General features: G+C 45.1%; 2 protein-coding genes across 22 annotated transcripts in view; both read left to right on the plus strand.

Annotated features, from left to right (window-relative positions):
* ppfibp2b (PPFIA binding protein 2b) overlaps positions 1-23002 on the plus strand; it is a 94778-nt gene extending 71776 nt beyond the window's left edge. For 13 of the 21 annotated variants that reach the window (XM_071416232.1, XM_071416231.1, XM_071416242.1 and 10 more), the window contains 22 exons: positions 4384-4495; positions 4854-4886; positions 5439-5500; positions 6281-6356; positions 6685-6791; positions 7040-7107; positions 7444-7518; positions 7867-7927; positions 8215-8250; positions 8961-9099; positions 10461-10596; positions 10813-10941; positions 11134-11284; positions 14463-14574; positions 14694-14782; positions 14924-15046; positions 16829-16954; positions 18396-18584; positions 19155-19340; positions 20843-20908; positions 22580-22639; positions 22866-23002. In XM_071416232.1, coding sequence (XP_071272333.1) covers positions 4384-4495; positions 4854-4886; positions 5439-5500; positions 6281-6356; positions 6685-6791; positions 7040-7107; positions 7444-7518; positions 7867-7927; positions 8215-8250; positions 8961-9099; positions 10461-10596; positions 10813-10941; positions 11134-11284; positions 14463-14574; positions 14694-14782; positions 14924-15046; positions 16829-16954; positions 18396-18584; positions 19155-19340; positions 20843-20908; positions 22580-22639; positions 22866-22889 — 2160 coding nt within the window. In that variant the 3' untranslated portion in view covers positions 22890-23002. Of the gene's footprint in view, positions 1-4383; positions 4496-4853; positions 4887-5438; positions 5501-6280; positions 6357-6684; positions 6792-7039; positions 7108-7443; positions 7519-7866; positions 7928-8214; positions 8251-8960; positions 9100-10460; positions 10597-10812; positions 10942-11133; positions 11285-14462; positions 14575-14693; positions 14783-14923; positions 15047-16828; positions 16955-18395; positions 18585-19154; positions 20030-20842; positions 20909-21201; positions 21341-22579; positions 22640-22865 lie in introns of those variants that run through there. The other 8 variants (XM_071416245.1, XM_071416235.1, XM_071416241.1 and 5 more) reach the window with 5 other exon arrangements.
* Positions 22905-24654, plus strand: rep15 (RAB15 effector protein). The gene has a single exon (XM_071416257.1). It carries the CDS (start codon positions 22905-22907, stop codon positions 23781-23783), a length of 879 nt encoding a protein of 292 aa, XP_071272358.1. The 3' UTR covers positions 23784-24654.
* Positions 24655-25894: the final 1240 nt, after the last annotated feature.

Consider the following 25894-nt stretch of genomic DNA (forward strand, 5'->3'; position numbering starts at 1 on the left):
GGCGGCCCGTCAGGAAGTCCAGTACCCAGTTGCACAGGGTGGGGTCGAGACCCAGGGTCTCGAGCTTGATGACGAGTTTGGAGGGTACTATGGTGTTAAATGCTGAGCTGTAGTCGATGAACAGCATTCTCACATAGGTATTCCTCTTGTCCAGATGGGTTAGGGCAGTGTGCAGTGTGGTTGCGATTGCGTCGTCTGTGGACCTATTGGGTCGGTAAGCAAATTGGAGTGGGTCTAGGGTGTCAGGTAGGGTGGAGGTAATATGGTCCTTGACTAGTCTCTTAAAGCACTTCATGATGACGGAAGTGAAAGCTTTTCCACTGCTCCAGAGTCCAATATCGGCGAGCTTTACACCACTCCAACTGACGCTTGGCATTGCGCATGGTGATCTTAGGCTTGTGTGCGGCTGCTCGGCCATGGAAACCCTTTTCATGAAGCTCCCGATAAACAGTTCCTGTGCTGACGTTGCATCCAGAGGCAATTTGGAACTCGGTAGTGAGTGTTGCAACCGAGGACAGACGATTTTTACATGCTATGCGCTTCAGCACTCGGCAGTCCCATTCTGTGAGCTTGTGTGGCCTACCACTTCGCAGCTGAGCCGTTGATGCTCCTAGACGTTTCCACTTCATAATAACAGCACTTACAGTTCAGCGGGGTAGCTCTAGCAGGGCAGAAATTTGATAAACTGACTTGTTGGAAAGGTGCTATCCTATAACGGTGCCATGTTGAAAGTTAATGAGCTCTTTAGTAAGGCCATTCTACTGCTAATGTTTGTCTATGGAAATTGCATGGCTGTGTGCTCGATTTTATACACCTGTCAGCAACAGGTGTGGCTGAAATAGCCAAATCCACTCATTTAAAGGGGTGTCCACATACTAATGTATATTTAGTGTATATTGTATGCAAAAAAAATGGGGAAATTATATTACTGTATACTAATACAATTGCTCAGAGAAAGAGATTTTGTTTAACAGGTAATAAAAAAAATCTCATGAAGGTAGGGGTAAACATTTTTGACACCCCTAAAGATTCATATATATAAAGTTGTCAAAAGATTAGTATTTGGTCTCATATTCCTATCACACAATGACTACTGTACATCAAGCTTGTGACTTTACAAACTTGTTGGATGCATTTCAGTTCGTTTTGAGTTTATTTCAGATGATTCTGTGCCAAATAGAAATTAATGGTAAATAATGTAACTTTTTTTATTTTTTATTTACCTTGGCAAGTCAGTTAAGAACGAATTCTTATATACAATGGTGGCCTACCACAGCCAAACCCAGGTCAATTGTGCGCTGCCCTATGGGACTCCCAATCACAGCCAGATGTGATACAGCATGGATTTGAACGAGGGACTGTGGTGATACCTCTTGCATTGAGATGCCGTGCCTTAGACCTCCGCGCCACTCAGAAGCCCTTTTATTGTAAATAAGAATAGAATATGTTTTTAAACACGTCTACATTAATGTGGATGCTACCATGATTACCGATACTCCTGAATGAATCGTGAATAATGATGAGCGACAAAGTTACAAAGTTACAGTGGGTCAGAGATCATACCTTCAAGACATGCTAACCTCCCTGTTATTGGTAATGGTGAGAAGTTAGCAATCTCTTTCGCTGAGCGATTGTATTAGTTTAAAATAATTAACAATGAGTGTACAAAACATTAAGAACACCTTCCTAATATTGAATTGCACCCCCTTTTGCCCTCAGAACAGCCTCAATTCGTCAGGGCATGGACTCTACAAGGTGTCGAAAGCGTTTCACAGGGATGCTGGCCCATGTTGGCTCCAATGCTTCCCACAGTTGTGTCAAGTTGGCTGGATATCTTTTGGGTGGTGGACCATTCTTGATATACACAGGAAACTGTTGAGCGTAAAAAAACTGCAGCGTTGCAGCTGTTGACACACTTAAACCGGTGTGGATTTAGATAATGGATCATAGCTTTCACCTGATTTTACCTGGTCAATCTAAACTCAGTTAAAAAGAAACGTCCACTCACTGTCAACTGCGTTTATTTTCAGCAAACTTAACATGTGTAAATATTTGTTTGAACATAACAAGATTCAACAACGGAGACATAAACTGAACAAGTTCCACAGACATGTGACTAACAGAAATGGAATAATGTGTCCCTGAACAAAGGGGGGTCAAAATCAAAAGTAACAGTCAGTATCTGGTGTGGCCACCAGCTGCAGTAAGTACTGCAGTGCATCTCCTTGTCATGGACTGCACCAGATTTGCCAGTTCTTGCTGTGAGATGTTACCCCACTCTTCCACCAAGGCACCTGCAAGTTCTCGGGCAATTCCTGGGGGAAAGGCCCTAGCCCTCACCCTCCGATCCAACAGGTCCCAGATGTGCTCAATGGGATTGAGATCCGGGCTCTTTGCTGGCCATGGCAGAACACTGACATTCCTGTCTTGCAGGAAATCACACACAGAACGAGCAGTATGGCTGGTGGCATTGTCATGCTGGAGGGTCATGTCAGGATGAGCCTGTAGGAAGGGTACCACATGAGGGAGGAGGATGTCTTCCCTGTAACGCACAGCGTTGAGATTGCCTGCAATGACAACAAGCTCAGTCCGATGATGCTGTGACAGACCGCCCCAGACCATGACGATAAACATGAATCCGACCATCACACCTGGTGAGACAAAACCGCGACTCGTCAGTGAAGAGCACTTTTTGCCAGTCCTGTCTAGTCCAACGACGGTGGGTTTGTGCCCATAGGCGACATTGTTGCCGGTGATGTCTGGTGAGGACCTGCCTTACAACAGGCCTACAAGCCCTCAGTCCAGCCTCTTTCGGCCTATTGCTGGCAGTCTGAGCACCGATGGAGGGATTGTGCGTTCCTGGTGTAACTCGGGCAGTTGTTGTTGCCATCCTCTACCTGTCCCGCAGGTGTGATGTTCGGATGTACCGATCCTGTGCAGGTGTTGTTACACGTGGTCTGCCACTGCGAGGATGATCAGCTGTACGTCCTGTCTCCTTGTAGCGCTGTCTCACAGTACGGACATTGCAATTTATTGCCCTGGCCACATCTGCAGTCCTCATGCCTCCTTGCAGCATGCCTAAGGCACGTTCACGCAGATGAGCAGGGACCCTGGGCATCTTTCTTTTGGTGTTTTTCAGAGTCAGTAGAAAGGCCTCTTTAGTGTCCTAAGTTTTCATAACTATGACCTTAATTGCCTACCGTCTGTAAGCTGTTAGTGTTTTAACGACCGTTCCACAGGCGCATGTTCATTAATTGTTTATGGTTCATTGAACAAGCATGGAAACAGTGTTCAAACCCTTTACAATGAAGATCTGTGAAGTTATTTGGATTTTTACGAATGATCTTTTAAAGACAGGGACCTGAAAAAGGGACGTTTCTTTTTTTGCTGAGTTTGTTATGGAAAGAGCAGATGTTTGTACACTGTAATGTTTGTACACTCAGTGTAATTTTCCCCCAAAAATGTGCTTAAATATAACTCAGTTTTTGAATGATTTATTTTATACAGTCATTATTGCTCATCTTTATCAAGGGTGTCAATAATTGCAGACCCCACTGTATATCTGTATGAGACTAAGGGCTCTATTCAATCCGTATCGCGTAAGTTCAGCTTTACAGCTTGATTTCAATTTAAAGGCAATGTTCCCACTTTAGTGGAGACTTTATTCAGAGTAAACGTTGCTTATGTCATCTCAATCAGAAGTTACCTTTACATTTCTATCACGTAAACTGTAACGCTTCAGCTTTACAGACTGAATAGAGCCCGTAATGTCATTATCAAATCAAAGTATATTGGTTGCGTACACAGATTTGCAGTTGTTATCGCAGGTACAGCAAAATGCTTATGTTTCTAGCTCCAACAGTACAGTAGTCCAACAATACCTAGCAATAAAAAACCATACACACGTAATAAAATTAAAACAATTCAAGAATATCAGAACGAGCAACATCTATACACATAGTGGTATGGACAGTATATGAATAGAAAAGGTGTGTGCAGCAATAGTTATGGGATGAGCCATGACTAGAATACAGTATATACATATAAAGTGGGTAAAATAGTATTTAACCTTTTATTAAAGTGACCAGTGTTCTATGACTCTATGTACATAGGGCAGCAGTCTCTAAAGTGTAGGGTAGAGTACCTATTGGTAGCCGGCTAGTAACAGTGACTAAAGTTCAGAGCAGTGTTGACTGTTTAACAGTCTGATGGCCTGGAGATAGAAGCTTTTTATCAGTGTCTCGGTCCCAGAGTTGATGCACCTGTCAGTCTCCATCTTCTAGATGGTAGCGTGATGAACAAAGCCGTGGCTCGGGTGGCTGTGGTTGTAGACAGGCAGTATTGACTTGGATCACTCCATTGACCATGACCCTCTCTCTACAGGTGGAGATAGCAGACTTACAGCAGATACTGGCTTCCAAAGACTCTGAGATCAAGGGCCTTCAGAGCCAGCTGGTCTCCAGAGGCCCAATGACCAATGAGAATCCAGAGAGAGGTAACCTTACCTGTGAAACACACATCATACATCATCAGTAACAAACACCAGGGGACTGACCACTTGAATGCATAGTGTCATTAATACAGCTGGTCCACCTCAAACTAAATATCATCCACTAACGCTTATTCTACTGTCAGAGCAGGGGGAAACTTTGAACATTTGACATTTGATAATATGAACTAATGATACCAATTGAACCCAAGTTATGGTTGTTTCGAGATTGAATTTGACATTAAGCTAGTCATCTGCATGTGTGATGTCAGGTATGGTGCCTCATTCAAATAATACCTAACAAATGCCTTCTCTCTGCCCCCTCCACTGTTGTCTCTTTACTCTATGCTGCCCCCTGCTGTAGTGGAGGTCTTTAGGAGACTGCTGACAGACCAATGTAAGGCTCTAGTCTGACTAAGCTTGTGTAATTGTGGCCCCGGTGCAATTCTGCTCTGCCGTCACTGCCTCTCTGTTCTGCTGTCTAATCCACGCTGGCATGCTGTCATGTCTGTCACACCCATTCCATCAGCCCTGGCAGCTACAAAGGAGAGAAGGGGGAGGAGGGGAGGGAAGCTCTGACACATCCTCCTCATACTCACACTCATGAGAACAGTCACTCCTCTTTCCCATAGGGCTGTTCATTTAGCTCTCGTTTTGTCACCTATGAAGCTAAGGTCACTAGGCCAAACATATGAGCCCTGTTCAGAATTTAAAGGTGCAATCTGAAATATTTAGGATAAAGCTGGCCAATTGTCAGTTAATGACATACCCATTGAAAAATATAACTTATAAATGACTCATGAGCTCATGATTACAACTTGATTCAGGGGTGAACGGGGACCAGAAATCGGCCCTGGCATTTTCTTCCTTAAAGCCCTTACACCAGCTCTTTTTTTTTAATAGATTATTACTCTCATGATTCACAAAAATATTAATTTTTCTTTTTCAGACCAAGAATTCCAAAGGTTGAAAATGGGGATGGAGTCTTTGTTAGCGGCAAATGATGAGAAAGTATGTTTTGAAAACTCTGTTGAATAGTGTGTATATTGTGTTATTTAACTGATAATGCCCGATAAGCCGGTGTTTGGAGGATATGTTTGTTGAGGGTCAGCAAACTGTGCCAATATATCCTCCAAACACCGGCTTTGAGGCCTTTATCACTTTTATACAGGTTACCAACATATTCAAATAATGATTGACATATTTTCATTAAAACTGTTATTTTGATGAATTTTTTCATACTATTTCATCCTTCCACAAGATATAGTTCCAACACAAATCTAGGGTTGCTACCCAAGCCGGCTGGTTGTTCGTTCTAAATGTTCCAGTGCCATACTGCCTGGCAACGTTCTTATCCCTTGCTAGCTAGCCAACTACAGCTGACTTACAGTTACATCAAACAGTGCAGACAGAATAACAACAGTAGCTGCATTTGTTTAAGCTGTTTTCTAGTGACATTTATTTGGAAACATCCATAACAATGAGCTAATGAGGCGCGATTTTGCGTGGCATAAAAATGTGCTCTCTCGTCAGGACACTGTTGTTCAGAGGAGCTAGCCAACAACACAGCTAACACAATCACTGGATTGCGCAGTCAGATGGAACAGAGTAAATAGGCATTTTAACATCATAGATTTAGCCAGTGGTAACTTGTGGAATAGACACCGGCTGGAATGCGGTTTTAACCAATCAGCATTCAGGATGAGATCCACTGTTGTATTAACATATTGTAATTTGTTGAAGTTGTACAACGTGAAGGTATGTTATTAAAGTCCTCTCTATTCGTGTCAGGACCGTCACATAGAGGAGCTCACTGTTCTCCTGAGACAGTACAGGAAGATGAAGGAGGTGATGGCCCTCGCACAAGGTAATACACACTTACTGCTTCTACACACTCACTGCTTTTATACTGGGCACACTCACTGCTTATACACACGCACTCTCAGAGGTAATAAACATTCAAGTATTTTTCAAACAAGCTTTGTAAATAATTCAAAGAATGTTGAAGATGGTATGCATTGAATGATAATGTTTAGGGGTCATAGCACTGCATTACCCCTTTGTGTGTGTGTGTGTGTGTGTGTGTGTGTGTGTGTGTGTGTGTGTGTGTGTGTGTGTGTGTGTGTGTGTGTGTGTGTGTGTGTGTGTGTGTGTGTGTGTGTGTGTGTGTGTGTGTGTGTGTTGCATGTGTTTAGTGTCCAGTGAGAAGCTCCTTGTTGGGAGCAGTGAGGAGGAACTGAGCGGGAGTCTGAAGATGAGAGCTCTCACACATAAAGCTCATTCAGACATCATCCGTTCAGAGGTAAGAGACTTCTACGTGCTCCTCCTCTGGGAACCACTAAACACAGTACTACTACAACCTGCATTTCTCAAGTACTCAGTGCTTGTGCCTGCCTACTCTTACATATTTTCATAGAATAGAACTAAAGCACTGAGTAGTAGTACACTCCATGCCTCTGCGCTCACATACCATGGCAGTGTATTAGCAGACTGTTCAGTGTGCATACCCAGTACCTCTTGGTCTAAAGTGTGTGATCTCTCCCTACTCAGATGTCTTCCAGGTGCTCCTCTCCTCTGTTAAGGTCTTCCTCATCCTTCCAGAAAGAGCTGACCTCTAGGTAAACAAACAAAAACCACTGACCACACACATGGAGGAAGAATTCACCAACAGCTGTGTATTCTTGCTGCTGTTGTTGAAATGACATGTACTTAGGAGAGGGTGACCAAACGTGCATGAAGGGCATATGTAACCCTGGACACCCACACACTTGCAAGCACTTTCTCTCTCACACACACACACACACACACACACACACACACACACACACACACACACACACACACACACACACACACACACACACACACACACACACACACACACACACACCTTTTGCTCCAGCCGTGCTCCCTCAAGTTTACTGTGTTCTACTGGACCTGTCCCTCTGCCACAGTATCCAGACCTCCCTGGAGACGTCCATGGTGATGGTCTCCCCGAGCGATGCTGGCTGCTTCCACAACGGACAATGGCAAGTAGAACTGAGGCTACATGGGTGTGACAGCCAGGCTGCTCTTTGTTTTAGTTGTCTTTTAATTAGGGGCCCACTAAAGTGGCTGTGAGTGTCACTGTGTCACCCTGTCACTGTGATGTCCCCACCTGGCACAAACAGCCCTCTCAGACCCCTTCTCCTGTAGAGCCCAGCCTGTCACATCACATTACCCACAGTCCCTTCTGGGAGGTAGTGCCACAGACCTCAAAGAGCACAAACTAAGAGTTTCCAACTCTTAATTCTACTGTACTGAACCCGTAACTCAAGTTAAACTACTTTACTCTTGTAGTGCAAGTTGGGTTTCAATGTTGTTGTTTTTCTCGATAGGTCCCAACCACAGATGCTTTCAAGCAGCCTGGAGGAGTTACAAAGCGGATCGTTACCAAAGGTTTCATGATTTTGCTGTGTTTTGATTGAACTTTAAGACTGTAATATATCCATGTTATACATGCAGCATGTGCTTCATTTGTATTTGACCAAACACATTAGAAACGTTATGCGTGCTCTAACTGCAATACATAACCAATACGCTTCTGATGACTGTTAACCTAACAAAAAGTGATAAACACATAGTGCATTCTCACACTCTTGTTGTTTAGTTGATACTGTCAATACATTAGTCTACTAATAGTGTGTGTCTTCTCTTCATTACATGCACGGTCCCCCCTCCTGTAGCATGTAGTGGGTCAACCAGTTGAAGCGTTTTCAGAGGTATTTTCCACTGAATGATCTCACCAGAGCCGCTAACCTTTAACCCTTAACCTCTCACAAGCTGACTTTATCCTAGCTGACCTGAACAGAGCCCTGGGTTGACCTGAAACTGTCAAATGTAGTAGCGATCATACTCTCGATGCCTCTAGGGCTTATGAAACTAGCCTTTGGTCTGTTGTTTCTTGAACACTTGTGACTCCAATGGCAATCCAATTGAATTTACAGTGATGTTGTCATGAAAGGAAAACATATCAATCTGATTCTTGTGTTCTGTAATGTACAGCAGTACAGTGTTCTGTAATGTACAGCAGTACAGTGTTCTGTAATGTACAGCAGTACAGTGTTCTGTAATGTACAGCAGTACAGTGTTCTGTAATGTACAGCAGTACAGTGTTCTGTAATGTACAGCAGTAGCAGTGTTCTGTAATGTACAGCAGTACAGTGTTCTGTAATGTACAGCAGTACAGTGTTCTGTAATGTACAGCAGTACAGTGTTCTGTAATGTACAGCAGTACAGTGTTCTGTAATGTACAGCAGTACAGTGTTCTGTAATGTACAGCAGTACAGTGTTCTGTAATGTACAGCAGTACAGTGTTCTGTAATGTACAGCAGTAGCAGTTCAACTGAAATCAAATGTCAACAGATGCCATTTCATTGAATTTTGAATAGACTCGTGACTTGCCTGTAACCATGGTTCCCCCCACTTACAGAATCGGCACATGGAAATGAACAAATATCAGACCCTACCAGGGAAGCTATCTCGACCGGACTTGAATGAGGATCAAGAGCAGTGTGCCACACCAGTCCAGCTCTCCCCTGACGATAGCGAGGACAGTGAGTTGAACCTAAGTAAGTTACATCTTAAAACACTGCTACTTGTCGTTTTTATCAACAGCCTACTAGAATGTTTCAAACAACAAATAACAAAATCTTCCTAGGGTGTATACTATAAATAAATCATTATAAACTGGTTGGTTCAAGCCCTCAATGCTGATTGGCTGACAATAAAAAAAACATTTATTTTGACTGCTCTAGTTACTTTGGTAACCAGTTTATAATAGCAATAAGGCACCTTGGGGGTTTGTGATATATGGCCATTATACCACGGCTAAGTGCTGTGTCCAGGCACTCCGCGTAGCGTTGTGCATAAGAAAAGCCCTTAGCCGTAGTATATTGGCCATATAGCACACCCCCTCAGGCCTTATTGCTTAAATACACTTCTATGGCTTGTTACAACAATGGCACTGTTTCACTATTCTCTCATACTGTGGTTGGTTTGTATTGGGGCAGCTATTCTCTGCATTCTCTCTCACTCTGTACTAATCTTTCACTTGGTTTGCTGCTGTTCTGTTTCTCCTGTCCTTTTTTTTTTTGCTTTGCGTGGCTTTCTGTTTGTGTTATGGCTGAAGACCGCTGCAGGAGTGCCAGCGCTCCAGCTTTAGGTACCGTGCTACTACTCTGGCAGAAGCCCCATGCATGTCAAAACACCAAGCCCCTGTTTTCACTATGGATTAAAGTTGTGACTAAACTACAGCCTGTGCTGGAGGGTGTAATACCCTCAGTGAGTCAGAGAGAGGCGTCTCGGATTATGCCTGACCCTTTTTTTCCCTCACATACAGTAAATGAATGGTGTTGCAGTGCACCCCTCCCAAAGCTGACTACCCTCAAAAGCAGGGCTACTTAGGCGATGTCACGAGGGTTGCTTGCACAGGGATAGACCTTGTCTGAACTGGCATAACCATCCACTGTAAACAACTACAGATGCAACATGATAACCCATTCGCCTCAGGCTGTAATTTAATTTCCCTGTGTGAAATATTTTATTGAATATGCAAAAGAGGAATTTGTCTTCACAGATTTGAATTGGCATCCACTAAGACAGCGTTTAAATTGCATTAAGCACTCTGTATAAACACTTTGTGACATCTGCTGATGTAAAAATGGCTTTATAAATACTGAAAATGTTGGAGCGCACAAACAATGTTAATGCTTTCCTGTTTCACTTCACACTGGGCTAACCTTTGGCATGATCTATTTGAAATGTGTGGGTCCTGCATAGACCTTAAATGTAGGCCCTAAAGAATGAAATAAATACAGTGTCCCTTAACCTTTGCATGACTTACTTTCATGAAGAGAACAGTAGGGAAATTATTGAAACAGTTTGAAATAGTAGTACAGTACTTATTTAACATAATCTCCTGCTCTCATAGGAAAGTCGGAGAGACTGGATGAGTCCACGCAGTCGGACCTGTCCCCCCTCTCGTCTGGAGTGGACTCAGGAAAGCAGTCTCCTGTCTCCCCAGAGAACAAGAAGAACCACCTGGGCATCAAGAAACTCTGGGGGAAGTGAGTACCTGTACCGAAGACACACACACACACGTACACACACACACACAGGAAGGGCACACTGCTGAATTGATTTAGAGATATTAATTCAGAGACTAATGGTATAAATGGGAGATATCTGATACAAGTTGTCCTGGGTAGAGGAGGTGGCCTTGCAAAGGTACTGTGTAATTCTTAGTGAATGACTAATGATGTATTCTATCTCCTCTACCCTAGGATTCGGAGGACCCAGTCTGGCACCCTGCAGAGAGAGGACCTTGAGCCTGGAGAGTTTAAGAGGGGGGGACTGAGAGCCACCGCCAGCCCTCGTCTGGCCCGGACTGGAGAGACGTTGACCTCTGTGTGGTATGGGACAGACAGTATCACAAAATACATTTATACAGTGTATCCTCTTAAACATGTGCATGTGAAAGAGAATATACAAAAAAGCCAAAGTATTTACATTTAGTCATTTGGCAGACTCTCTTATCCAGAGTGACTTACAGTTAGTAAAAATATTCCAGTCTTGATGATCCAATTGTCTCTCCTCTCCTGCAGGGATTTGAAGACACCCTTCTCCAAGTGGACTCCGGAGCAGGTCTGTTGCTGGCTAGAGGAGAGTGGGCTGGACCAGTATGTGATTCTGGCCCGACATTGGGCCAACAGTGGGCAGACCCTCCTCTCCGCCTCACCACAGGACTTAGAGAAGGTATAGTCAAAAAAAGTACCCGGTTTACAGAACATAATTGGAAAGTTCTTTGTCAAATAAGCAAAGGAGATCCTTCAGGGAACATCATTGTTTGGACGCAAAGGAGATCCTTCAGGGAACGTCGTTGTTTAGATGCAAAGGAGATCATTCAGGGAACGTCGTTGTTTAGATGCAAAGGAGATCCTTCATGGAACGTCGTTGTTTAGATGCAAAGGAGATCCTTCATGGAACGTCGTTGTTTAGATGCAAAGGAGATCCTCCAGGGAACGTCGTTGTTTAGATGCAAAGGAGATCCTTCATGGAACGTCGTTGTTTAGATGCAAAGGAGATCCTTTAGGGAACGTCGTTGTTTGGACGCAAAGGAGATCCTTCAGGGAACATCGTTGTTTGGATGCAAAGGAGATCCTTCAGGGAACATCGTTGTTTGGACGCAGATTAGATCCTTCAGGCAACATAGTTGTTTGGATGCAAAGGAGATCCTCCAGGGAACGTAGTTGTTTGGATGCAAAGGAGATCCTTTAGGGAACGTCGTTGTTTGGACGCAAAGGAGATCCTCCAGGGAATGTCGTTGTTTGGACGCAAAGGAGATCCTTCAGGGAACATCGTTGTTTGGATGCAAAGGTGATCCTCCAGGGAATGTCGTTGTTTGGACGCAAAGGAGATCCTTCAGGGAACATCGTTGTTTGGACGCAAAGGAGATCCTCCAGGGAACATCGTTGTTTGGATGCAAAGGAGATCCTCCAGGGAACGTAGTTGTTTGGATGCAAAGGAGATCCTTTAGGGAACGTCGTTGTTTGGACGCAAAGGAGATCCTCCAGGGAATGTCGTTGTTTGGACGCAAAGGAGATCCTTCAGGGAACATCGTTGTTTGGATGCAAAGGAGATCCTTCAAGGAACGTCATTGTTTGGACGCAAATTAGATCCTTCAGGAACATCGTTGTTTGGATGCAAAGGAGATCCTTCAAGGAACATCGTTGTTTAGACGCAAATGAGATCCTTCAGGGAACGTCGTTGTTTAGATGCAAAGGAGATCCTTTAGGGAACGTCGTTGTTTGGACGCAAAGGAGATCCTTCAGGGAACATCGTTGTTTGGATGCAAAGGAGATCCTTCAGGGAACATCGTTGTTTGGACGCAGATTAGATCCTTCAGGCAACATAGTTGTTTGGATGCAAAGGAGATCCTCCAGGGAACGTAGTTGTTTGGATGCAAAGGAGATCCTTTAGGGAACGTCGTTGTTTGGACGCAAAGGAGATCCTCCAGGGAATGTCGTTGTTTGGACGCAAAGGAGATCCTTCAGGGAACATCGTTGTTTGGATGCAAAGGTGATCCTCCAGGGAATGTCGTTGTTTGGACGCAAAGGAGATCCTCCAGGGAACATCGTTGTTTGGACGCAAAGGAGATCCTCCAGGGAACATCGTTGTTTGGATGCAAAGGAGATCCTCCAGGGAACGTAGTTGTTTGGATGCAAAGGAGATCCTTTAGGGAACGTCGTTGTTTGGACGCAAAGGAGATCCTCCAGGGAATGTCGTTGTTTGGACGCAAAGGAGATCCTTCAGGGAACATCGTTGTTTGGATGCAAAGGTGATCCTCCAGGGAATGTCGTTGTTTGGACGCAAAGGAGATCCTTCAGGGAACATCGTTGTTTGGACGCAAAGGAGATCCTCCAGGGAACATCGTTGTTTGGATGCAAAGGAGATCCTCCAGGGAACGTAGTTGTTTGGATGCAAAGGAGATCCTTTAGGGAACGTCGTTGTTTGGACGCAAAGGAGATCCTCCAGGGAATGTCGTTGTTTGGACGCAAAGGAGATCCTTCAGGGAACATCGTTGTTTGGATGCAAAGGAGATCCTTCAAGGAACGTCATTGTTTGGACGCAAATTAGATCCTTCAGGAACATCGTTGTTTGGATGCAAAGGAGATCCTTCAAGGAACATCGTTGTTTAGACGCAAATGAGATCCTTCAGGGAACGTCGTTGTTTAGATGCAAAGGAGATCCTTTAGGGAACGTCGTTGTTTGGACGCAAAGGAGATCCTTCAGGGAACATCGTTGTTTGGATGCAAAGGAGATCCTTCAGGGAACATCGTTGTTTGGACGCAGATTAGATCCTTCAGGCAACATAGTTGTTTGGATGCAAAGGAGATCCTCCAGGGAACGTAGTTGTTTGGATGCAAAGGAGATCCTTTAGGGAACGTCGTTGTTTGGACGCAAAGGAGATCCTCCAGGGAATGTCGTTGTTTGGACGCAAAGGAGATCCTTCAGGGAACATCGTTGTTTGGACGCAAAGGTGATCCTCCAGGGAACATCGTTGTTTGGACGCAAAGGAGATCCTCCAGGGAACATCGTTGTTTGGACGCAAAGGAGATCCTCCAGGGAACATCGTTGTTTGGACGCAAAGGAGATCCTCCAGGGAACATCGTTGTTTGGACGCAAAGGAGATCCTCCAGGGAACGTCGTTGTTTGGACGCAAAGGAGATCCTCCAGGGAACATCGTTGTTTGGACGCAAAGGAGATCCTCCAGGGAACATCGTTGTTTGGATGCAAAGGAGATCCTCCAGGGAACGTAGTTGTTTGGATGCAAAGGAGATCCTTTAGGGAACGTCGTTGTTTGGACGCAAAGGAGATCCTCCAGGGAATGTCGTTGTTTGGACGCAAAGGAGATCCTTCAGGGAACATCGTTGTTTGGATGCAAAGGAGATCCTTCAAGGAACGTCATTGTTTGGACGCAAATTAGATCCTTCAGGAACATCGTTGTTTGGATGCAAAGGAGATCCTTCAAGGAACATCGTTGTTTAGACGCAAATGAGATCCTTCAGGGAACGTAGTTGTTTAGATGCATCATTCTCATCACTATCTAGTTCTATCTGTCTAGTTCTCAAGAAGCCATTTCGTTCCTCCTTTCACGTCGTCATGTTGCTGGACTTTTGTCTTTGTTGGTTTTAGCAAGTTTGGAGCTATATTTCACATGTAGCTTCACTCATTGTTTTGTATTTTACAGGTTCCCGTACCAAATGTCATACCAATGTACGCAGGACAATTTTGTTTGGATCTTAATCACAATTGTAAAATATTGTGCAAAGTGATTCCAAATCTAGTCATTTCCAAAACTGTCATTTCCAGCACTCATCTTTTAGAAAGGGATTGTGTTCATAACCTGGATTAATCTTAATCTTGGTATCAGGAAATGGGGATTAAGAATCCACTGCACAGGAAAAAGTTGCAGTTGGCCCTCAAGTCCTTCAGCACCAAAATGACTGAGAAATCCTCTGAACTGGACCACATATGGGTCACACGTATGTATCAGGACACGGTAGAGGTCATCAACATATTCACTCAACATTCAGCAAACTTGGTGCTGTATTCTGTATAATCAATCCGGCAAAATTGGTTGTCATGTTGTTTGTCCTCAAAGGTTGGCTTGATGACATTGGTTTACCTCAATACAAGGGTCAGTTTCACGAGGGCAGAGTGGACGGCAGAATGATTCAGTACTTGACAATGGTAAGTACATTCATTGGTTCTCATTGTAGTCTTCCTAGTTGTTGTCTCACTGTCTCAAGGGACCTCCTTTTTAAATACAGTTTAAATAAATAAATACAAATTAAGCAAACGTGAAAGACTTCTATTTGATGTGTCCCTCAGAATGACCTCTTGTTCCTGAAAGTGACCAGTCAGCTCCATCATCTCAGTGTGAAGTGTGCTATCCACGTCCTCCACGTCAACAAGTTCAACCCCAACTGCCTAAAGAGAAGACCTGGAGATGAGGTGAGACGTGTGTGTGCACGTTCTATAGGAGGTTTTCTGTTTACACAATATATACAGTTGAAGTCGGAAGTTTACATACACCTTAGCCAAATACATTTAAACTCAGTTTTTCACTATTCCTGACATTTAATCCTAGTAAAAATGCCCTGTCTTAGGTCAGTTACCACTTTATTTCAAGAATGTGAAATGTTAGAATAATAGTAGAGAGAAGGATTTATTTCAGCTTTTATTTCTTTCATCACATTCCCAGTGCGTCAGAAGTTTACATACACTCAATTAGTATTTGGTAGCATTGCCTTTAAATTGTTTAACTTGGGTCAAACGTTTCAGATAGCCTTCCACCAGCTTCCCACAATAAGTTGGGTGAATTTTGGCCCATTCCTCTTGACAGAGCTGGTGTAACTGAGTCAGGTTTGTCAGCCTCCTTGCTCGCACACACTTTTTCAGTTCTGCCCACAAATTTTCTATAGGATTGAGGTCAGGTCTTTGTGATGGCCACTCCAATACCTTGACTTTGTTGTCCTTAAGCCATTTTTCCACAACTTTGGAAGTATGCTTGGGGTCATTGGTCATTTGGAAGACCCATTTGCGACCAAGCTTTAACTTCCTGACTGATGTCTTGAGATGTTGCTTCAATATATTCCTATAATTTTCCTCCCTCATGATGCCATCTATTTTGTGAAGTTGATGCCATCTATTTTGTGAAGTGCACCAGTCCCTCCTGCAGCAAAGCACCCCCACAACATGATGCTGCCACCCACGTGCTTCACGGTTGGGATGGTGTTCTTCGGCTTGCAAGCATCCCCCTTTTTCTTTCAAACATAACGATGGTCATTATTGCCAAACAGTTCTATTTTTGTTTCATTAGACCAGAGGACATTTCTCAAAAAGTATGATCTTTGTCCCCATGTGTAGTTGCAAACCGTAGTCTGGCTTTTTTATGCCTGTTTTGGAGCAGTGGCTTCTTCCTTGCTGAGTGGCCTTTCAGGTTATGTCGATATATGACTCGTTTTATTGTGGATATAGATACTTTTGTACCTATTTCCTCCAGCATCTTCACAAGGTCCTTTGCTGTTGTTCTGGGATTGATTTTCACTTCTCGCACCAAAGTACGTTCATCTCTAGGAGACAGAACGTGTCTCCTTCCTGAGCGGTATGACGGCTGCGTGGTCCCATAGTGTTTATACTTGCGTACTATACAGATGAACGTGGTACCTTCAGGCGTTTGGAAATTGCTGGATGAACCAGACTTGTGGAGGTCTACAATTTTTCAGTTCTTGGCTGATTTCTTTTCATTTTCCCATGATGTCAAGCTAAGAGGCACTGCGTTTGAAAGTAGGCCTTGAAATACATCCACAGGTGCTCCTCCAATTGCCTCAAATGATGTCAATTGGCCTATCAGAAGCTTCCAAAGCCATGACATCATTTTCTGGAATTTTCCAAGCTGTTTAAAGGCACAGTCAACTTAGTGTATGTAAACGTCTGACTCACTGGAATTGTGATACAGTGAATTATAAGTGAAATAATCTGTCTGTAAACAATTGTTGGAAAAATTACTTGTGTCATGCACAAAGTAGATGTCCTAACCGACTTGCCAAAACTATAGTTTGTTAACAAGAAATTTGTGGAGTGGTTGAAAAACGAGTTTGAATGATTCCAACCTAAGTGTATGTAAACTTCCGACTTCAACTGTAGCTGTGTTTTGCTGTGACAATATAGGTCAAATGAAGATCCTACATCTGTAGTTGTGTTTTCTCATACATGTTTCATATTTCCTGCTAGAACAAGACTTCTCCCTCAGAGGTGGTTCAGTGGTCTAACCACAGGGTGATGGAGTGGCTTCGCTCAGTGGACCTGGCGGAATACGCACCCAACCTGAGGGGCAGCGGGGTTCACGGTGGCCTCATCGTAAGTAACCTGAGGGGCAGTGGGGTGCACGGTGGCCTCATCGTAAGTAACCTGAGGGGCAGTGGGGTGCACGGTGGCCTCATCGTAAGTAACCTGAGGGGCAGCGGGGTGCACGGTGGCCTCATCGTAAGTAACCTGAGGGGCAGCGGGGTGCACGGTGGCCTCATCGTAAGTAACCTGAGGGGCAGTGGGGTGCACCGGGGCCTCATCGTAAATAACCTGAGGGGCAGCGGGGTGCACGGTCGCCTCATCGTAAGTTACCTGAGGGGCAGCGGGGTGCACGGTGGCCTCATCGTAAGTAACCTGAGGGGCAGCGGGATGCACGGTGGCCTCATCGTAAGTAACCTGAGGGGCAGCGGGGTGCACGGTGGCCTCATCGTATGTGACCTGAGGGGCAGCGGGGTGCACGGGGGCCTCATCGTAAGTAACCTGAGGGGCAGCGGGGTGCACGGTGGCCTCATCGTAAGTAACCTGAGGGGCAGCGGGGTGCACGGTGGCCTCATCGTAAGTAACCTGAGGGGCAGCGGGGTGCACGGTGGCCTCATCGTATGTAACCTGAGGGGCAGCGGGGTGCACGGTGGCCTCATCGTAAGTAACCTGAGGGGCAGCGGGGTGCACGGTGGCCTCATCGTAAGTAACCTGAGGGGCAGCGGGGTGCACGGTGGCCTCATCGTATGTGACCTGAGGGGCAGTGGGGTGCACGGTCGCCTCATCGTAAGTAACCTGAGGGGCAGCGGGGTGCACGGTGGCCTCATCGTAAGTAACCTGAGGGGCAGCGGGATGCACGGTGGCCTCATCGTAAGTAACCTGAGGGGCAGCGGGGTGCACGGTGGCCTCATCGTAAGTAACCTGAGGGGCAGCGGGATGCACGGTGGCCTCATCGTAAGTAACCTGAGGGGCAGCGGGGTGCACGGTGGCCTCATCGTAAGTAACCTGAGGGGCAGCGGGGTGCACGGTGGCCTCATCGTAAGTAACCTGAGGGGCAGCGGGGTGCACGGTGGCCTCATCGTAAGTAACCTGAGGGGCAGCGGGGTGCACGGTCGCCTCATCGTAAGTAACCTGAGGGGCAGCGGGGTGCACGGTGGCCTCATCGTAAGTAACCTGAGGGGCAGCGGGGTGCACCGGGGCCTCATCGTAAGTAACCTGAGGGGCAGCGGGGTGCACGGTGGCCTCATCGTAAGTAACCTGAGGGGCAGTGGGGTGCACCGGGGCCTCATCGTAAATACACACGCCACATGACTGAATCAGCCCCTTCTTATACCTTTCTACTGTATATCAGCTCAGGTACATTTGGATACAGTCAGACATACAGTTCAAGACTCCCTAAAGCCACAATTATTTTGAATTAGTCTATTTTACCAATTCATTCCATCTCAGTGTTCTGTGTAATTGTCTGTATGTAGCATGCATCTTCCTCTGAATCTTCTCTAATGACCCCTAGATTCTGGAGCCTCGTTTTAACTCAGATACCCTGGCCATGCTGCTGAACATCCCCCCTCAGAAGACCCTGCTGCGACGTCACCTGGCCACCAACTTCAACATGCTGGTGGGCTCCCAGGCTCAGCAGGAGAAGAGGGAGTTCATGGAGTCTTTGGGCTACGCTCCGCTCAGCACTACAGCCAAAGTCAGGGTAAGAGATGACAGTACTGTACTGTAGGACGCCCAGGGCTGAACCACCACCCCTGTTAGGAGCCCTCTTTTTTTTGTTCTTCCTCTCTCTCTCCCACTCTCTCTCCCACTGCTCCCTCTCTCTGCCCCCCACTCTCTCCTCTTTCTGTCTCTCTTTCTCTCTCTCACCTCTTTCTCGCTCTCTTTCCCCCTAACCTCCTCCCCTTCCTCATCTCTTTAGAGAGACAGACAACACCTTAATCCTCAGTGTGATACCTCAGACCTGGCAAAGCTCTAAGACCACCTAGCAGCTTTGCGTGCAGCAGGCTTTTGTAGCACCAGCTCATGTCTAAGACTCACCGCTTTGTTAAGGCTAGCAGAAAATGTGCTGAGGAAAATTTTTGCGATAGCATAATGTACTCAGTCAGCACAATTAGGCTTAAAGGAACCTTTTATAGCAACACTGCCCATTTTGTACGGTGTTTAGAAATCTGTTCACTGATGATGGTTAAAGGGCTAGAATAGAAGTGACACACAGCTTTACCTCAGTATGTTCATAAACCATGTTCTCTCTGTGCTATCTTCTGTTCAGCCAAAGAAGTTGGGCTTCTCAAACTTCGGCCACCTAAGGAAGAAGAGGTGTGACGAGTCAACAGACTACATTTGCCCCCTGGAGGCGGCCCAGGTCCAGGCGGTGCTGAACGGGGCCCACCGGCCCTACTCCGGCTTCAGGGGCCTCAGCCCCATCCTAGACAGAGACCCAGACAGACGGGAGCAGGTGGGGCCAAACAGCTGATGATGTCAAACTACTGTACCTACCTACCCATCACTACTCAGCTTGCAGCCAATAACCCCATCTCTTCCTGCCATGCCTATCCAACCCACCCCAGCACACCCACCTCCACACCCCTCACGTGCCATCATCTAACAATCAACCCCAGCCGCAGGCATGAGCTGCACTCTGGACACTTAAGAGTGGATGGTGAGTGGGAGAGCTCACCGCTCCTATGTTCTCGGTGGATTCACAAGCCTAGTGTTCAGCTGTGATCTATCACCTCACCCCTTTAATGCAGTAGGATAATGCTACTATTGTAAACAATATTGTGCATCATTTTAATTATCATTTTAACACCTGTATTTGAGATTCACATAATGGTATTCATCCATTGTTTTTAAATATATTCCTAACCAGTAGAAAGTAATGTTGCTGTTTGTCAGACAGTTATGGAATGAACTTGTGCAATATTTGCATATGGAGGAATGCATTTCATATATTTATGTTGTTAAATAAATTGAAAGAAGTACACATTTTGATGGATTCCAGATTGTGATTACGCACTGTTATTTTCATATATGACTGTTATAATATTTTTATAGTTAAAGATAACGCTTCAATCAAAGAATCCCTCGTTGTCATTAATTGTAAATAGCATTATCCAAATCCATCAATAAAGATCGTAAGTGTGATAAGTGTTTTATTCTTCCTGATCAATTATATTCAATCTTTATACAAAGTATGCTTCTCTCATTAGAGAAGGAGACAGTAGTCTTGTCTCCGTTTTATGATGAAATTATGCTCATTTTAAGTAAACTTGAATCAAAGAGACACTTGTAATGAAATACATTGTGCAGTGCAGAGACATCAGCATGCATCATTAATTAACCATTATCATTCACTAACTGGCTCATCAATTCTTCTGATCATCATGATTGACCCATTATATGCAAGATGGGGTAGTGCATATTGGAGCACCTTGGGTGGGGGGGGGGGGACTCAACCATCTTCAGGTACATCCTTATCATAAATCCATAATGGCCACGTTCTAGGCTGACTACACTGCAGACACCTGCCAGATCTCACAACACCTGGATATGTATCTAAATGACATATCAGCTAATCACATCAGTCTGATACCCGACTGCACAGTTGGCACGTAATCATTGGTTTATGCAATGCAACGACTGCAATGTAGTTAGCATGGAATGTGACCTATGACTTGAACAGTGGTGCTTGCTCAGCAGCTATATCCCTCTACCCTGCCACCCATCATGCATGGGACTAAACAAAGCACTGTGTGTTATGTCATTGATGACCTGGCCTGTCAGTAGTACAAGTAGCTCTAGGACTAGGGGCTCTATTCAATCCATATCGCGTAAATTTAGCGTTACTGCATTCACAAGAAATGCTGCATATGTCAGCTCAATCGGATATTAACTTCAACGATATAGTTTGAATGGAGCCCCTAGGTGTTGTGTTTGATGAAAGGCCTGACTTTGCAGATGGCGGTGACAGAGGGGCCCGTGCTGCAGATAGAAGCTCTGTCTGAGGGAATTAACCAACTCACGGTAAGTAGCTCTTCAGTCAGTCTCGTTCAACAAGCTTTCTATATCTGTTTAATTAAATAACCAGATAACAAAGATTTCCTTTTAAGCTGTTGTGTTTTACTTTTCTCCTCAATGCTGTGGTACTATGCTGTTATTATATTTGCTGACAGCAGGCGTTGCAACTGAACAAACAGGCTTCAACAAATAGATTTTGAATTTACTTTGTTGGGACATTAGCCTTAAGCCTTTAACTGACAAACATTGCAGCATAACACTCCTTGCTAACCCCAGGCCCTGGCCCTTCTTGCTTTCAGTATTTGCTTAGCCGAGATGAGGTTCTGAAGGAGATGAGACGCCCTCAAACAGCACTAGTCTGAGAGGATGCCATGCTGGCCACACTAACCAACACAGCCAATCAACCAAGGGAAAGCGCGGCCTCATACCAACCCAAACTCAACGTAGGGAGCTTTACCAGCAACCTCAACTGGCCATATCCCTTATCTCATCATAATACAGGACTATAATGAACACTACTTCTGTATTAGTGACAGAAACACAATGAACATTGAAGCCATTCTGTCTAAACGTGTGTCATTGGAGTGTAGCTCTTCCAAACTTAATAGTGAATAGTATGTACTTCGTCTTTTTGTTGAAAAGTATAGGCCTACCGCAAGCCACTTAAACATGTATTAAAGTGCTCTTTTCCCTACGTAATCTATTTCCCTGTAATATTGCCCAAACTGTATTATTTTGTACGATATATGTACATATCATATTTTACAAGTTGTTTGTTACGTATACTGAACAAAGATATAAACACAACATGCAACAATTTCCAAGATTTTACTGAGATACAGCTCATATAACATCAGCACACGTGACCTGCGGTTGTAAGGTCGGTTGGATGTACTGCCAAATTCTCTAAAACAACATTGGAGGCGGCTTATGGTAGAGAAATGAACAATCAAATTATGTGGCAACAGCTCTGTGGGACATTCCTGCAGGCAGCATGCCAATTGCATGCTCCCTCAAAACTTGAGACATCTGTGACATTGTGTTGTGTGACAAAAGTGGCCATATATTGTCCCCAGCACAATGTGCACCTGTGTAATGATCAATCTGTTTAATCAGCTTCTTGATATGTCACACCTGTCAGGTGGATGAATTATCATGGCAAAGGAGAAATGCTCACTAACAGGGATGTAAACAAATTTGTGCACAACATTTGAGAGAAATAAGCTTTTTGTGGCTATGGGACATTTCTGGGATCTTTTATTTCTGCTCATGGAACATGGGACCAACACTTTACATGTTACGTTCATATTTTTGTTCAGTATATGTTTTCAAAGTTACCTGGACACATCTCTGATTAAAATAAGGCACTAGGTCATACTGTAAACAAACACACCCAACACTTAATACAGCTAATTTGTATTGGAACAATAAGAAACAGGTTTTTCCATGTTTCCACACATAATTGGCATATAGGCAGATGTAGTCTTTGTGGTATGTCCCTTTAACAAGTCACCAGACCAGAGGATCCCTTCTGTGAGAGAGCAAACACTAAGGGAAGCCTGCTCTCTAAGAGTTAGGTAACCCAGTGTACTGTCCAAAGCCTGGCATAACCTGTATGTGGATCCTTCTGCTGGTTGTTCATCTGCTTCAATCCAGCACATCCTAATATCTCACTAGGGTTCCAGAGAGGAGAGAGGGGCTGGAGCTGTTCCAAACATCAAAGGCAGACCCATACTGGTGAGTTTTCATTTAATTTAATATGACTTTTTTTTACCAATCTGGAGCAAACACAGTACAATCCAAATATGTTTGTATTTTCTAAGGTTTGGGTTCCATTAGGGTTGGGTACCATCAACACTTATGTACCTTCAACCCCTGTTATTACACAAGTATACTTTTGTAACTTTTATGTCAATTATCATTTCTACAACAATAAACTATACTGTTGTTATCACATGTTCAGGTTATAAGGGAAACCACCCTCTAACCTAGTCCTGTAGATATGGGGAAGATAGAGAGCAAACAACCAGCCCCGGACATTCCCAAGATAATCTCAACCTGGTGGGAGAGGCTACAGAAGAAGCCACCAGCTCCAACCATGACCATTCCAAACATGAACTTTAACTTCCCAACCCTGTGGGGAAGGAGAGAGAGCAAGCTACCAGACCCAGACATACCCAGTATATTCTCCACTCTGTGGAGAACCCCCCAAAACCCCAACGATTTTGTCCCTCTATTCAACGACTGTGTGGGGATAGCTGCAGCTAGGACCCAAGAGTACCTCCTGTTCCTGGACCCAGAGGACAAGTTCCAGCCTAGCCCGGCAGCCCTCAATGACATCTTTCTAATGACCTACATCACCCAGAGCAGCCACCTCCACATGACCGACTCCTTCAACTGCACCACCATGACCAAGCAGCAGCGCATCCTCCTGGGTGCTGACTGGGTGTGGGCTGTGCTGGAGAGGCCCACCAAGAACCCTCGCATCCAGATCGCCGTGCAGATCCTGCACCTGCCCGAGAGGGAGGGAGGGCCAGCCGAGGACATCCCCCCGGAGGTGTACACTGAATCCATGCAGATGGCCAAGATGGAGTCTGCTCATAAGAACAAGGCAGAGAGGATGGTGGATTTCTGTGCCTCCATCGGTAATGACTGCTACGCCCTCTTTCTCCTCTTTGGCCGCAAAGGCGACCCGGGCAACATCTACGGGGTGCTGAGCAACAACTTTCATGCTGCTATAGGGAAGACTAAGATCAACCGTGCACTCATTGAGAATTTCTTTAAAGGGTCCAGGTACTTACACACGCCCACTGGAATGCTACAGGCTATTGTCACCAAGAGAGATTCTGACCCTTTAACTTTGCTCATCAAGTTTACCTGACCAGTGTGATCGATGACAGAGCAGCCATATGGGACCTTTCAGATGACTCTGTTTACTGTAGTGTTTCACATGGGAGGATGGACTGTTGTGGTTGGTGGGTTTATGCTTGCCTGGGACTTGGGGACCCTGTGTGCTGAAAATGGCCTGTGTCCATGTCTCATTTGTGGACTACTGACCCATGCCTGCTGACAGCTGCTCACACCCCTGTGGTTAGTATTTCTGTTAGAGCTCTATTCAATCAGATCCGCTTTAGCCGACAACCGCATAGCGGTTCTTTTGGCAGTGTCGGAGATGAAACTGCGTTAGAGCTGTCAAATCCAAAAGCGGCTCCTGACATTATACCTAAAGCGGACATTGCCATTGGCTGCACAGTGTCACATTAAGAGAAATACCAGGCAGCCTTGTTTACAAGTTGGAACACTGGAATGTGAGATGGAATCTACACCTCCATTAAGATGATAGAAACCCTCATTATTTAGTTGGATGATTTTCAATTTGAGCGTCATTATTTCTATATAGCCTACACTTTCTCCTTCTGAACTTCTAACGGAAGTGGGACTGGTGTGGCTTTGTGACAAAGATCAAGAGCAGCTGCTCAACGATTTGACAGCTCCAATGCAGTTACACCTCCGACACAGCCAAAACATCAGCTATGCAGGTGTCGGTTATTGCCAGTTAACGCATGATCTGATTGAATCTAGGCCTTAATGGACTTAACACTTCACTGGCATTGCACTTATGTGGAAATTCACACAAACTACCTACAGTGGGGAGAACAAGTATTTGATACACTGCCGATTTTGCAGGTTTTCCTACTTACAAAGCATGTAGAGGTCTGTAATTTTTATCATAGGTACACTTCAACTGTGAGAGACGGAATCTAAAACAAAAATCCAGAAAATCACATTGTATGATTTTTAAGTAATTAATTAGCATTTTATTGCATGACATAAGTATTTGATCACCTACCAACCAGTAAGAATTCCGGCTCTCACAGACCTGTTAGTTTTTCTTTAAGAAGCCCTCCTGCTCTCCACTCATTACCTGTATTAACTGCACCTGTTTGAACTCGTTACCTGTATAAAAGACACCTGTCCACACACTCAATCAAACATACTCCAACCTCTCCATGGCCAAGACCAGAGAGCTGTGTAAGGACATCAGGGATAAAATTGTAGACCTGCACAAGGCTGGGATGGGCTACAGGACAATAGGCAAGCAGCTTGGTAAGAAGGCAACAACTGTTGGCGCAATTATTAGAAAATGGAAGAAGTTCAAGATGACGGTCAATCACCCTTGGTCTGGGGCTCCATGCAAGATCTCACCTCGTGGGGCATCAATGATCATGAGGAATGTGAGGGATCAGCCCAGAACTACACGGCAGGACCTGGTCAATGACCTGAAGAGAGCTGGGACCACAGTCTCAAAGAAAACCATTAGTAACACACCACGCCATCATGGATTAAAATCCTGCAGCGCACGCAAGGTCCCCCTGCTCAAGCCAGCGCATGTCCAGGCCCGTCTGAAGTTTGCCAATGACCATCTGGATGATCCAGAGGAGGAATGGGAGAAGGTCATGTGGTCTGATGAGACAAAAATAGAGCTTTTTGGTCTAAACTCCACTCGCCGTGTTTGGAGGAAGAAGAAGGATGAGTACAACCCCAAGAACACCATCCCAACCGTGAAGCATGGAGGTGGAAACATCATTCTTTGGGGATGCCTTTCTGCAATGGGGACAGGACGACTGCACCGTATTGAGGGGAGGATGGATGGGGCCATGTATTGCGAGATCTTGGCCAACAACCTCCTTCCCTCAGTAAGAGCATTGAAGATGGGTCGTGGCTGGGTCTTCCAGCATGACAACGACCCAAAACACACAGCCAGGGCAACTAAGTAGTGGCTCCGTAAGAAGCATCTCAAGGTCCTGGAGTGGCCTAGCCAGTCTCCAGACCTGAACCCAATAGAAAATCTTTGGAGGGAGCTGAAAGTCCGTATTGCCCAGCGACAGCCCCGAAACCTGAAGGATCTGGAGAAGTTCTGTATGGAGGAGTGGGCCAAAATCCCTGCTGCAGTGTGTGCAAACCTGGTCAAGAACTACAGGAAACGTATGA

The sequence above is a fragment of the Salvelinus alpinus genome, chromosome 9 (assembly GCF_045679555.1).
Source record: "Salvelinus alpinus chromosome 9, SLU_Salpinus.1, whole genome shotgun sequence".
NCBI classification, from domain to species: domain Eukaryota; kingdom Metazoa; phylum Chordata; class Actinopteri; order Salmoniformes; family Salmonidae; genus Salvelinus; species Salvelinus alpinus.